Here is a 14,384-nt window from a genome sequence, read left to right as displayed (position 1 = left end):
GAGTGGAATTTCATGTGTTAAGAAAATGTATTAAGATGAGGTGCAGTTTGAGATTTGGTGTTTTCTCGAGGGAGCAGCAATCGCTGTGATCAGCAGGAACAGGCCCATTGGCTTCTGCACTAACAACAAACACCAGCAGTGCTGCACTAAATAACTTGGGAGCAGTAAGCAGTGAGATTTGAGAGCTTGCATCACCCAAATCCCCACGCGTAATTGTAATGTAAAGTAATGCGAGATGTAATTATACCCTTTGGGCAGCTTTGGTATCTTTCTATTCTGATGGCTCAACTGAAAAATAAAGAGAGCAATATCCCGCCGGCCTAGATGATAACACTGACCAAAATCCACTGTTTATGTTTTCACCTCCTGTCATATCCTCGACTAGGATCCACAGCAAAAGCAAGAAAGCATATTTAACATTTTTGGAATTGGCAGCCACACAGCTGTGAAAACGGAGCACTGATCCCAGGTTTGACATTGTGTTTATTGTAAACATTCACTTCAAAAGCATCCCGTCTCTTCTGCTGTTATAAAAGCCCCGAGGCAGTGACACTTTGGTGTTCTCATCCTCCAGGTCGACTTGGCTTTGGAAAAAGCGCAGCTGGGATATTTTTGTGTTCACCCAGCGTTTCATACATACAAGACATACATACATAGAAATAAAATGTATAGAAAGGACATTGAAATGTCTGCTGTGGTCAGACTAGTTCAAAAGGCAGCAGTGATTCTTGTTAGTTGTTATGGTGACCACACGTCAGTGGGTCGTAAAGTGTGTCACACACTAGTTAGAGAACTCTGTTTTGGCCTATTCTTACACATATTTCCTGTATTAAACAGAAAAATGAACCATTCACCAATCGTTAGTTTCTCTTTTTTACCAAACTAAGACTAAATTTAATTGCCTTGTTAACCCATTGTAAAACACACTCCATTTAAACTCGACAGAAAAAAAACCTCACCAAAACTGTCAAAGTTAGTCATTATTCCACTGTTTCCACAACCACCAGCTCTGGTTTAGGTGAGATAAATACTTAATTCACAGAGTTAGGCCCTATTTTACGGGACTAGTATTACCTGGGGACCTCATGCGATTTAGAAATTACCCCCCTACGTCTGTGCTTTGTGCTGCACATTCACTTGGGATGAGCACAACACAAAAAGACTACACAGCACAACTAACTAGAGGTCAACCGAAGAGGTAAAGCTGTCCTACATTAGTTAACTTAATTTAAATCATACAAATTTAAGGCGGAATTCTCACGTGAAAAATAAATTTGCACACGATTAAGAACACAGATGACCTCCCCAATTATTAGAAATTACCAGAGGTCCCTAGGTAATACTGGTCCCGTGCGAACAAGGCTGTAGACGTAAAAATATGCTGATCTGCACGCTGTTAAGTTTCTCTTTGCATCTTATATGGAACTTAGCCCACTACAACGGTTGCAGTGGCAGTGGTACACATAAAAATGGCTGCTGCTGTGACCATTCTGCCACACTGAATTGAATGGGAATGTCTACTCTGACACTATTTTTATGGTTTCAAATCTACAGGAGACTGTGTGTTTTATGTGTGTCTGCACAGACACCAATTTAAAGGTTCTGAATGCCTCTTTACAGTGCCTCTTTAGACAGCTGTTACAGCTGTTGCTTTCCATCATGCGCTCATCGGCTTTTGATATGGCTCATTGTATTGTTCCTTTCCCCAGACCTTCACCCTACCTAAAGTGGCTCCACTATAGCCCTTTCAAGCCTTCCCGCAAAAACATTGAGGCTCCATTCTTTTGCCACAAAGGATCCCTTTCAAAAACTTGTCTCAGATATTTCCCCCTCAGTCAAACATTCCTCAAAACCCTTTTCAGAGCTCACATCAGCTAATAAATCACATAATCCTCGTCCTCTACCTTTCCGTTAAAAAAATCCCGGCAAGAGTGAGTGGAGCATTGTGTGGCTCTTCTAAGGGTTTCCCTCTTTGCCTTTGGAGAGCTCAGTACTATCCTTCTGTGCGCGTCATAGTGAGCACGGATCAAAGGGGGACAGAGTGGAGGCCACCAGCCCAAGCGCATGGCCCTTTCACCCTCTCACCCACACTCTGCCATTAATCTGCTGGGTTATAATGCGCCCCCCCCCCCCACGCCTGCTGCTTATTTACTCAGCTGACCCACTGCTGTTTGATGTTCAGTTGGAGTCAGACGGGTCCTGGTGGTTGGTTACAGTCTCACACACACACCGACATGTTTTTGACCCACTTTGTCAACTACGTCGCTCAGTGAAAGTGTAGGAGGTTCACAGTTCGTGCCAAAGCCAGTGGTGGTTAACATGCAAGCATCAGGGAGCGACAGGGAGAGATGGAGGCTCTATCAGTCTTCTCTCAGCGACTGATACCCCTCTCTGTTTTTGCAGCAAAGCCCTCTGAAGTCTTCAACAAGAAGCATATCTGTGTTTCCTCTGATCCAGGCCCTGATCACTATCTAAATGTATGTGTGTGTGATACCACAGTCCCTGCTCGCAAACTTCAGGATGAATAACAAGGCTGAATCTCTGTTATCCTGCCAGCAAGCTCTCTCCCTCCCACCTCTTCATTATCCATGTCATTCTCTGCTGAATCTCCATCCACATAGTCCCTAGGCGTCGCCTCTTAAATCTCTCTGTGCATGTTTTGAAGTTGCACGGAATCTGTTCGTCCCAACTTATCATTTTTCATTGTAAGTTTCTGTTAACCTAAAATCTCTCCCCTTCATCTACTGTGTACCACATCCACATCACTCCATGTATCCTTAGTGCTGTTCCTCATTAGATGGTTAGCCCACTGCAGGCTCCACCTCTACCAGATAGAGACGTGAAGCCCGATGAAGGGACACCCAATAGAGAGGGCAGGATGTTAACTAATGACTACACCCTGTTGCTGCTGCTGAGTGAGAGACACACCAGTTAACGGGCTCTGATTATGTCCACACCTGCAGCCTGCTTCACTGGTGTTCCTACATAAACCATATTAAACCTGTATTTTTGATGCTGAAATGCATCTACTGGTTGGAGTGATTAATTAAACGGTTACTTTGCTGATTTTCAACCAGCTTTGTATCACAACAATGAGGGTAATATGTGTTAATTAATTATAGTAAACTGTCCTCGATCTTACCAGCACCCAGATCTCCCTGCTCAAATCTTCATCTGGCAAATCTTCACTTCTCTCAGGCTGTTGCTCGAACTACAGATTGTACTTCTGCATTTTTGTATTGCTCAACCACCATGGAATAGAAAGGTTACAGAAGCAGATCAAGAGAGAGATCTTCCCCTCACGCTGTCTCTCAAATGCAGATGAAACTGAGATCAAATGGTAAAACTAGACAGTGCTGAGTATGGGTGTGCGATATGGTCCTTAAATAATATCACAATATTTCAGGGTATTTTTGTGAGAACTATATTCTTGACGATATGACAAATTCGTAAAAAAAAAAAAAAACCAAACAAACAAAATAAAATAAAAATACACAAATATATATATATGTATGTATATATATATATATATATGTATGTATATATAATTAATTGAAGATGATAGAATTGCAACAAAATAAGAGATATAGTTTTACAGTTTGCCTTCAAATATTCAGTAAAACTAAAATGATCTGTCATTTCTTTAGTTTGTCAACAACAATAGTAACTCGGAGTGAGATTCAGTCACTAAAAGAGTCTGAGTCTGAGAAGTCTGGGGCTGTTCATAAAACATTTCTTGCCTAAAATGTTTTCAGAAACATATTTTAGCGTACTGTTTGCACGGTGGTGCAGTGGTTAGCATTGTTGCCTCACAGCAAGAGGGTTCCTGATTCGAACCCAGGGTGGAGGCTTCTGTGCGGAGTTTGCATGTTCTCCCTGTGTCAGCATGGGTTTTCTCCGAGTACTCCAGCTTCCTCCCACAGTCCAAAGACATGCAGGTTAATTGGTGACTCTAAATTGTCCGTAGGTGTGAATGTGAGTGAATGGTTGTCTGTCTCTATGTGTCAGCCCTGTGATAGTCTGATGACCTGTCCAGGGTGTACCCCGCCTCTCGCCCAATGTCAGCTGGGATAGGCTCCAGCCCCCCCTGCGAGTTACGAACATGGATCGATGTGTAAACATAGACTGAAAAAAAGTGAGATCAAACAGTGAAACTAAGCAGTGCTGATCAAATATGAACCAAGATTCTGTTACTGCATCGCCCGCTTCTTGCCACAGTCATTTTCCTGTTTTCTTTGGTCATGTCTTTCTACTGCAAAGACAGCCCATTTTCATGAAAAAAACCCATCTTTCCAGCAGTAACCATAAATTCTGTAATTGCCACTTATGTGCTCCAACTATTTACTTGGACTATCATATATGTGTGCTGTTTTTGATAAACTGAATTTCAGGCAAGGCAAATATCCAAAGGTTAAAGCGCTGCTTGTGGTAGTCGTTGCGCCATTCCCATGACTTGGGCTCATTACTAAACCTTTCTACCTGTAACGCTGATCTCAGGGCTCAGTGAAATGTTTTCAATTGCCCAGTCTCTCACCGTGGTTCTTGTCCTCAGTTGTCGACAGCGGATTCTGGATTATTGACGGCAAGAATTAGCTCAGTAGATGAGCATTAAATCAGTGTGACATGGGATCAGCCTGCGAAAACATAGCTTGTTTTTGAGGGAGCTATTTAGGAATTTAAGGGTCTTTATGAAGGGTAATAAACACAAAAAAATTGCTGTGACCACATACTAAATATTTCCCTTCATCCTCTTTCCTTGTTTTCTCTCCGTATCATTCTCTCCTGTGTGCTCTGAGCAGAAGAAAGAGCGAGAGTGCATGCAGCTGCGTATAGCCGTGCTGCGCAGTGAGCTGCAACGGCAGAGGAAGGCACTTGGCAGGGAGATAGATCTGCGGCAGAAGGAGAGGACACAGCTTCAGAAGAAAGGTAAAGCCAGTGGGTGCACACACAACACTTGGACTGATGCCCCTTTTAACACCACACTACATGTTTTATTGTTGTAAGCTTTGTTCTGATGAAAGGTGGTGATGGAATGATTTGAATTGCCCTTTTTACCTTTTGCACACACAATACAATGATGGGTTTTTTGACTCATTCACACAGAAAATATAATCTGTTGTTTCAGCTACAAGCAACTTAGCAACAATGTGAATAAATATACACACAAGGGCACATATTGATGTATATATTCAGCACACTAGATCAACATTTTACCCCCAAATAATAGCTCTAGCAAACATGACTAGACTGGTGGCAATAGCAATGAAAGAGGTGTTGCATAAGTATCATGTGAGATGATCAGTCCGTCCTGCTGCAATATTTCTTGTTTCCAGTGGTGCTGCGACTCAAAAGCTTGTGTAAGTGGACTTAATATAATGATAAAAACACACGCAGCAAATTCCACTAAAATCCCCAGCCATTTCATGATTAACTACACGGCTTTGTTGCAGCTACTAATAGATAATAAAACAAAGAAAATAAATGGAATAGAGTGTTGCTACGACAGGTTACTCATGATTTTGTCTGTATTACAGAGGGCACAGGCCCAGCCAGGATATTTTTCAGTTTTTAGTTAGAATGGAACAGTAAATCCCTTTCAGTGTAGCTTATTGAAATAAATAGTTTCAGGAGTTTTCTTCTGTACACCCTTTGTAATATGCTCAGTTACATCTCTCTACAGTTAAATCAAGTATCCCAAATCCGTGCTGTTATGTAAAAGTAGTCTCACACAGCCAGACCTATCTCCACATTTCGTTTTTAGCGCTGTGCGTAAAACAACGACATGATGGGTTTAACCAGACCTTTGTCCGGCGCTGGCACAGCACGAGATAGGTCTGGCTATGTGAGAATGCCATTTACGGATAAAAGCAAGTTAAAGATTATTACAAAGCAGATTCTCACTGCGCCTATTAGACTATCAATTCAGTTATTTAAATACTGTCCATATTATGTGTTAAATTTGCTAGATTTACCATTTTGTCACTTTCAGCATGTGATTTTATTGTAAAGGAAACTGTAAATCTTAAACACATCAGACACAGTGCTGTCTGACAGCAGCAGGTAGACTGTGTGTGTGCTGTATTACCTGTTCATTTTGGAGTACAGTAGAGAGTGTTGTCACATACAGGAAACCTCTGTCACGCTCCCAGTCAGGGGGTTGGAGTCACTCAACACACGCGTATGTACCCAATAATGTACAGTATATAGAGCCATTCCTGTGGTTTTGGCAGCCTGTGCCAGGCCGCTAAGGCGACAGTGTTTGTGCAGTGGTGTCATTTAGTTAACCCTGTGAAGTCTGCAGCTCCTGACTCTGATGTCAGAGAGCTGAGGAGGGATTTACTGCTGCCTGTTGCTGTTCAGAGGAAAATAAAAGGGCAGTGTTAGTGAAGCTTGGGTTGACAAATGTCCACACACACATAAACCCAAATACATATGCAGTTGTACACTGGTGTGCTTAATACTGAGCACAGTTTACTCTTTTTTTTGCATGTATCTCAGACTAATTTCAGTGTGTTCTTTGGTGGCTGCAGCACATGAACCTTTTGTTTCTTAACTTTAATGACTGTTTAATATAATAAAAGTTAATATTTAGTAGCATACACCTATAACATTGTACAATGAAGGCTGATTCATGATAAGGCACGCAACCCTTTTGGAAAGTGTTGCCAGACAGAAGCTACAGTTGTGCATCGTTTTTAATTTATGCTATAGTGAAAGGTTTCAGCCATCTCTGTGGCAACCAGTGACCCCGTGTTTTTTTTACACAGTTTATTTCTGTCGCATTTAGTGAAGCACAGAAAGCTGTTTAAATCACACAAATATCCAGCTGTATGTGTCTTGAACTTACTAACTCTTTCTACATTGATTGGTTGGCTCCCAGTCTGTCTGTGAGCAACTTACATTGCTATATCCAGACCGACGTATTCATCATTTTCATAGCCAGTGCACATGTTATATAAGGAGAAAATGTGCTTGTGCCTATCTGTACGCCCATGGGCATGTAGGTCTTAAAATGAGGTTTGATCAGGCGCATTGTTGGCTTATTTCTGTCGTCTATCTGCCATGTAAATAGCAGTCCACCAGGTGCAGGTTCACCTGGCTTTTAAAGGGAATGGGAGATGACACTCAAAGTGGTTGAATTCATGTTACATCCAAAACACATCTATGATAAATTAAAGGACTAAGTACAACCCCTTTGCCCCTTGCGCTTTACTTTCTGCCGGGATTAAACCGTTTAACTAGACAAGGTGGAGTTAGACACCTAAATGCATCTGCACCATGCACTTTAGACCATGCACTATAGAGTGTTTAATAGGGCCCACTGCCTTGTGTCAGTAAGATCAGCTTGCTCTTTGGCCAAAGGGCAGCAGCACCTGAGCCACCAACTTGAGGAAGGGATTGGTAATGATTAGAATGTAGTCTGCGCATGCATGCAGACACACAAAAAAGACGGCACTAAGAGGGGGTTCACAGAGAAGTTTCCTTTGTGCTGCGATTCTAAAGAAAAAGGCCGTTAATCCTTTGCCTCTGTACCTGTCACCACTTCGTCTACAGCCAAAAGAACTCGCTGCTCTCCCTCTCTGCAGCTCATTGATGGCTTTTTTCCAGACTGGACAAGTGCTTATTAAGAAACAGAAGAAAAAATTCCTTTAGCTGGTTAAAGAGGGAAAAGGTATTTTGGGATAAATTGAAATGCTGCAGCTGAATAGGGCTTGCTGAAAATCTTGTTGTTTTTTCCCAGACTCATAACTCAAAAGCTAAAAGCCATATGCTTCTGAGCTCTGCTGTACTTCCAGCTTGTTGTTTAACTCTTCCAATCAGCCTGCACGTATTCATTTGTTTCACTATCGGAAAAAAGCCCTGCATTAATTACAGACAGGATGCTCTCGGAGTCAGGTGTTTACAGTATTTCATACAGCAGCAGATTTTGTGTCTGATTATATTTAGATTGGCACCACAAAGTGTTTGTTTCATCTGATCTCATCTGTCATTTTGGAGACGATGATTTTATCAATTGTAGCTTAAATTTCAGTTTGAAAACTTTCCTCTGAAGACTCTATCAGCTCGTCTGTCAAAACACACACAAACAAGAAGAAGCAAATTTGGTCCCATTCAATCATACAGATTACTCATCAGACACACTGGTGGCTAAGCTACGGACACATGATTTATAAACCCATGTAATGTTCAATGTTGATTCAATTAGAAGCAAGTGTTTCATTTGCTGAATTTTCACACATTCCAGTGCTTATTAAACACAGATTTCTTTTTAAGTTTTATTGACAGTTTAACAGTATGTGCAAGTACATTGCTATGCCATATATCCCCAGAGGGCATCCCGTATAGACTGTTAATCTCCATTCTTGGGCATGTTTTTTAGGATCTCATCTGTACCTGGCTGTGTGGTCCTAGGGCCCATTAGCGAGTAACTCTTATCAACCTGTTATTCGCAGGAAACTAGCCTCTCTTTAAAAACAAGCGGCCCAGAAAACCCAAACATCCAGTTGGGGTTCTGCAGGTGTGTGTGTGTCTGCACGTGAGCTGGCGGAGATGAAAGTTGGGTGTCCACATTTTTGTAAAGTAACTATTAGAATGTTGTTGCCGACTGATGCCTATTCAGTGTTCGTCTTTGTTCACGTGTGTGCGCTCCCTCTTTGCCATCCTGGACAGCGTTAGCATAATAAGCACTGAAAAACATCAGCAGTCGGTATCGTCCTGATGACAGGTTAACGACTAGCTGTTCAGTGCCCACTGATTTACAGTGATGGCAGTGAAATCATAGCAGAAGTGTAGACTTGAGAAAAGCTTTTGTTTTTCCACGTCTCTTGCAAATGCACACATGCTCACGCTAAGTCCACTGCATGTCTCTCACACAATCCATAACTGAGGACATATGAGCATGACCACAGGTCTTGCCTTCTTTACGGCTGTGAATTTTAAAGTAAAAAGTCTTTCTTTCCTCCCCCCAGAATTAATGGGCTTGGTTTTGGTGGGGTCACACTCTTGTCACAATTTCCTCCAGTCTAATTTCCCTCCTTCCACCTTGAGCAGATGACATAAATCAGGTCCGTGAACGGCGTTTATTGTACTTAGTAACGGTAGTTATTCTCACGCTCTGTAACAGAGCCAGGGCTCCCGACCAATAAATGTCAGTGGTTGGGTTTCTCGAGTGTAAGGAGCACATTTTTGTGAAGGTATGGTGTGAGGAGGTATTTGTCACCTCAGAGAAAAGGTCTCATATTGAAGCTATCATCATTAGGGCTCCTTTAGTAGCAGCTTTGCACATTCCCTTCAGCTGGCTGCCATCTTGACTGACGATAAGGGTTGACAGTTACGGCAGTCAAACACTCTGTGTAATGACTCGTTAGGATGTCTTTCTATGTTTTTCCTGCTTTTTTTGTCAAACTCCCCCTCCCCCGACATTCCGCTCTGTCTGTATGTCACAGACCAACTTTTTCCTCACATAGCATGAAGAGCCTTGGTTTAAAACAGCTCTGTTCTGATAGATATTTTAATTTAATTTAATTTTAATTTAACTTACCTGTTGTTTTCCAACATGCAGCATTCAAGATGGTCTCCTTTAAAGGGACAGTTCACCTTTGTCTCACCTGTGGTAAGATTTATCAACCCAGACTGTTTTGGTGTGAGTTGCTGAGTGTTGGAGATATTGGCCATAGAGATGTCTGCCTTCTCTTCAATATAATGGAACTAGATGGCACTCTGCTTGTCGTGCTTAAAGGGCCAGAAACATACATTTGAACAACTCAACAGCAATGTCTCTTTCCAGAGATCATGACCTGGTTACTCAAAATAATCCACAGACCTTGTTGTGAGCAGTTTCATGTACGAACTATTTTCTTCCTGTCAAAACTACAGTTGCCAACCGGTTGATGGGTGTAGTTCAGTAGAATAAAAAATAGTTCCTACATGAAACTGCTCACAACAAGGTCTGTGATTCTCTTAACTAACTGGGTCATGAATTCTAGAAAGAGACATTGCTGTTGAGTTTTTCAATTGTATTTTTTGGTACTTAAAGCACCACAGGCCGAGTGTCATCTAGTTCCTTTATACTGGAGAGAAGGCAGACATTTCTACGGCTGATATCTCCAACAGTCTGCAACTCACAACAAAACAATCTAGACTGATAATTAACACTGCAGGCACGAGGCAAGATATATATTTTTAATTCGGGGGTGAACTTTCCCTTTAACGTCCTTTATAATTATTGAACTTTCATAATGCACTTTTCCCCAGACACTGGTATAGTTGTCTTTTTTGGAAACTGTTTCATAGTGCTCTTTAGCTCATTCCATTAGTTGTGGTACTTTGTGGTTCTGTTTTGAGTTCACTCTATACTCCAGCCTTTTTTATTTCCAACATTTTACAAGTTTCCATTAAATGCTACATGGATTAAAGATCACTTGATAATGATATTGCAAAGTGAAACTGAACACCACAATATTTTTAATAAGCTGTTAGATCATTTACAGTTTTAATGTGAAGCAGATTATATGCGCCCTTAAAGATTCTGTATGTGGGATTTTATCATGAACATTTTGCAGTGTAATTTATAATGAGAACTGTTTTCCAATAGTTCCAGCGATAAGTTGTTTTTTGTTTAATTTGGACAAATATTATTTTCTTTTAATTGTATACTCACAAGTTACTGATGATCAAAATCATTTTGATAAGACAGCAGTCATGTCTTTGAGGCTTTTGCACCTCTTGCAGTGGGAAGTGAAGGCAGATTTTCCTGTAAGTTTAAATCACTCTAGCCTCTGTGCATTAGCTGATGTTATTTCATGTGGATTGTCATTGTGAGTGACACTAACTCCCACATCAGAGTCACTATTAATGCCCTTACAGGAACAGTAACGCACTGAGGTCTGGCCAGTCTGAACAAAACCTTAAACCAGCAGAGTGGTTCTCCACTTTGCAGCTTGATTTCCTTCAGAATCCCACAAACCCTGCTGTCTGGTGCCAGAAGGACCTTATTGGGCTTTTCCATTGGCACTTTTGGCCATGCAGAGTCAAACCATGCCGCCTTAATTTGTGTTTCCATTACCAGTTTCAATGCACACAGTTTGGCCAAGTGGCGCCCAAGGTGGCCCAGGCTTTTAAGTCAGGCCAGTGTGCGCCTGACTGCTTTCAAGCGGGTTGCAGTTATGTCAGATAGGTTTTGTCATCTTTATTAAATAAAGTACCGTCAGAAGAGTGACGCATATTTCATATCCTGCAGATAATTGAATTAACTGTGCCACTCAAAGGTTACAAGCAACTTTGAAGGTGTAATGTTTTCTTGCATGTTGTCGTAGTGCATCAACAACTAAATTAAATGTCAATATGACAACTTTGACAATTCAATTTTTATGTGGCTCACTTGCATGACATACGTTTTAGTGATGATTGGGTCTTCCAGAGCTTAAGAAATGTATTTGAATTTCACCTGGATTATGAGACCTACGAATATACTACTTCCTCACTTGGCGAAAAAAGTGGTGGATTGATGTTCTGGTGCACTCCAGCAGAACTACATATGCTATGAAGCCCAGTTCAGACCAAAGATTCGTGACGAGACGAGTTGAAACACGCAGCTACTTGCAATGTGCCGTTCTGCAGCGTTCTAAAAACCTGCCGCTTCACACCAGTCCAACTAGATGAGATGGTATATCATCTCCATGCAACAACTCTCTGTACTTCCGTTCTGATTTCCAGCTTTTCAGGCTTGTCTTGTGGCTGAACATAATTTGTAGCTTCTTAAAATATGAATGAGGATAGTGAAGTGGTTAAAAACAGAAACAAAATGAGCATCAGAGGGACTGTATTCATAATAAATACGCCACAATAATATAAGTAAGCAGTGCCAATTAATCAGTCAGTGAGAATGTGTTTGTGGGCGTTGCATAAGCACATACAGCGAGCAGCAGCAGCAGCTACCCACCGTCCGACATTGGCACACCGTGAGGATGGAAACAGAGGGCTCAGCAGGTACGGAGCACCTGCCGCAGCAAGCGAACACGCCGTCTGTGGTCATGTTGACTTGACCAGCGGGCCTTACTTCAAGTGGATTGGCTGTAGAAACAGGTGACATGCTAAAACCAGCCGCCGGTGATTTGACCAGCGGAGTTGCAGGTGACACCATCACCCAGCTTGAGTTGAGCTCAGACAACCAGTTCACACTGCTGCAACCTGTCTCTGCAACGTTCTAAAAAGATTTCGTCTTGTCATGAATCTTTTGTCTTAACTGGGCTTAAGACTAAGAAAGCTGGAGGAGATGGACATACGGCGTACGTTCAGATGACAGTATGAAAGTTGTCGACCACAATAACACCAGCTGGACAGACAGAAAAACATTCCATTAGTCCACAAGCATAAGCACGTCGTCAATCAAAGATACACAGTCAGGCGGGTAGCCCTGTTGTGTGGAGATGCAAATCCCTGCCACGCTTGGCTGACGTGCTGAGTCAAACCGAGTCAAGCCAAGCCAGCACATATGTATGGAAAAGGGCTGTTACTGTACATTCTCTCATGTTCATAATCAAAAAGCTATGGTGAGCTCCCCAACTGATTTATTGTCACATCATAATATTTCAACATCAAATTCACCAGCAAGTGGGAGAGCCTTGTAGCATTATAAAGCCATACCACATTTTGGATCCCAAACCCAACACTCATGTTTGATATAGAAGATAAGTGTTCCGACACACAAAAGGCCAGAATGCCGCATGCACGCTGACGTGGTATTCGCTGCAGTTTGTCTGTCCGTACCGCGATACCAACTGGAAGAGGTTAGAGGGATGAAAGGATGAGAAGATGGATGGAACAGATAGGACAAAGCTGGGCATTACATGAAAGCAAGAGCGCAGTACAGGCCCGCGCAGTCGGTGTTAAAATATGTTTTCATGTCATCCCTCACAGCAGAGGGATGGCCTGTCTGATCTCTGTCTGACTCGATCCGTCTTCCTCGCTAATCTGATGGAGATACCTCTGAGTACCTTTATTTTCTCTCTCCCTCTGCCTCTGTCAAGGTATCTCTTCTTCCACCCTTATGGTGTCAGTTTGAGCAGCATGGATGTGAGTGGAAGTATGTGATAAGAATCAGGTCCTGTGATCCGTCTGATTAAAATGTGATTGGATCGTCTTTATTGCTCAAAACTTACTTTTCTGCCAGCTGCTGTCATTTGAACCATTTGACTGAGGATGGATTGCAGGTGTGACAAAACAAACACATTTCTTGTTTTTCTTTTAGTAGTTAACTCCCAGCATTGTAGACATTTACTTGTTTATTATCAATAGAAGAATGTAGTTATTGTGCATTTCATATTGTATTCTGTACCATGCAGCGTATACATACTGCTTCTATTATGTTAGGCACATGGATTTACTGTAGTCTGCATTGCACCTTGCATTTTATTTTTATTTATTGCGTCTACTAGTTATGTGTAAATGATTAATGTCATTGCACACTGTCCTCTTATAAATCAAATACACTATACTGAACTAAGAATGCAGGTGACAAGGGTAGGTTATTGAGAAGTAAAACTGTTTGTTGAAACTGATTGCAAGTTTCAAATAACAGGACGATCATCAATATACATCTCTCACTTTCTCTCTCCTATACCTCTACTTTGCAGGTCACGCTCATATTTCAGTGCACATGTACAGTCCTTATGATATGGTCGACCAGAGCGAGTGCTTGAAAGCACATATAAAACTTCCGCCTTTTTATCTGTGTCACAGGAATTGTAAAGATCTGCTTATGATTCCGTTCTGCATTGTTTAACGTTGATTCACTCACCATAGAGAGTCTTTGAGATATGAAGGTGGAAACACTCAAGAATCTCAGACTCTAAAATCTAGAATGAATTTAGCTTTTATCTGTTTTTCTTGCTAAAAATATATGCAGGGAATAGAAACCAGGAATCAATAAGCACAGATTGTTTTATAAGCAGAAACCGAATCTGAATCAGTTACCCATAAAAGAGTGCTGAACTGAGTTAGCATTGCCCTTCTATAGAGTGCTGCAGGAATGAGTCCTAAAACCCGAAAATGAGTTAGCATTTGTGCACTTCCGATTCCCTTGTCTCGAAGTCAGCAGGTTTTTTGAATGAGTTTTTTGTTAGAACCATACTGGGTAAACTCCCCAAGTACATTTGTACTTTGATTGAACAGAGATCTGACTGTTAAGACTTAGTTTTGTTGTCTGTTCCTAGTGCACGGACTGAGCTAGGACAGAAAACTTTTCTGTGTTCTGCTCCTCTCACTTTGAATAACCTTCAAAAAGAGTTGAAACTACGTGAAGTGGTTTCTCTGCCTGACTTTAAAGCTCTCATAAGTACAGGGATGAATGAATCGGTTGGTTGTTGTCATTGTGCGTAGGTGTT

General features: G+C 41.6%; 1 protein-coding gene across 1 annotated transcript in view; it reads left to right on the top strand.

The window, feature by feature from the left end:
• Window positions 1-14,384, top strand: part of uvrag (UV radiation resistance associated gene) — a 119,526-nt gene that overhangs the window by 19,760 nt on the left and 85,382 nt on the right. The window contains exon 8 of the mRNA XM_050039059.1: window positions 4,800-4,926. Within this exon, the coding sequence (XP_049895016.1) occupies window positions 4,800-4,926 (127 nt within the window). The remainder of the gene's footprint in view (window positions 1-4,799; window positions 4,927-14,384) is intronic.

Source organism: Epinephelus moara, chromosome 3 (assembly GCF_006386435.1).
Source record: "Epinephelus moara isolate mb chromosome 3, YSFRI_EMoa_1.0, whole genome shotgun sequence".
NCBI classification, from domain to species: Eukaryota; Metazoa; Chordata; class Actinopteri; order Perciformes; family Serranidae; genus Epinephelus; species Epinephelus moara.
Note: the sequence above shows the minus strand (reverse complement) of the source record. Positions and strands in the feature narration are given on the sequence as shown.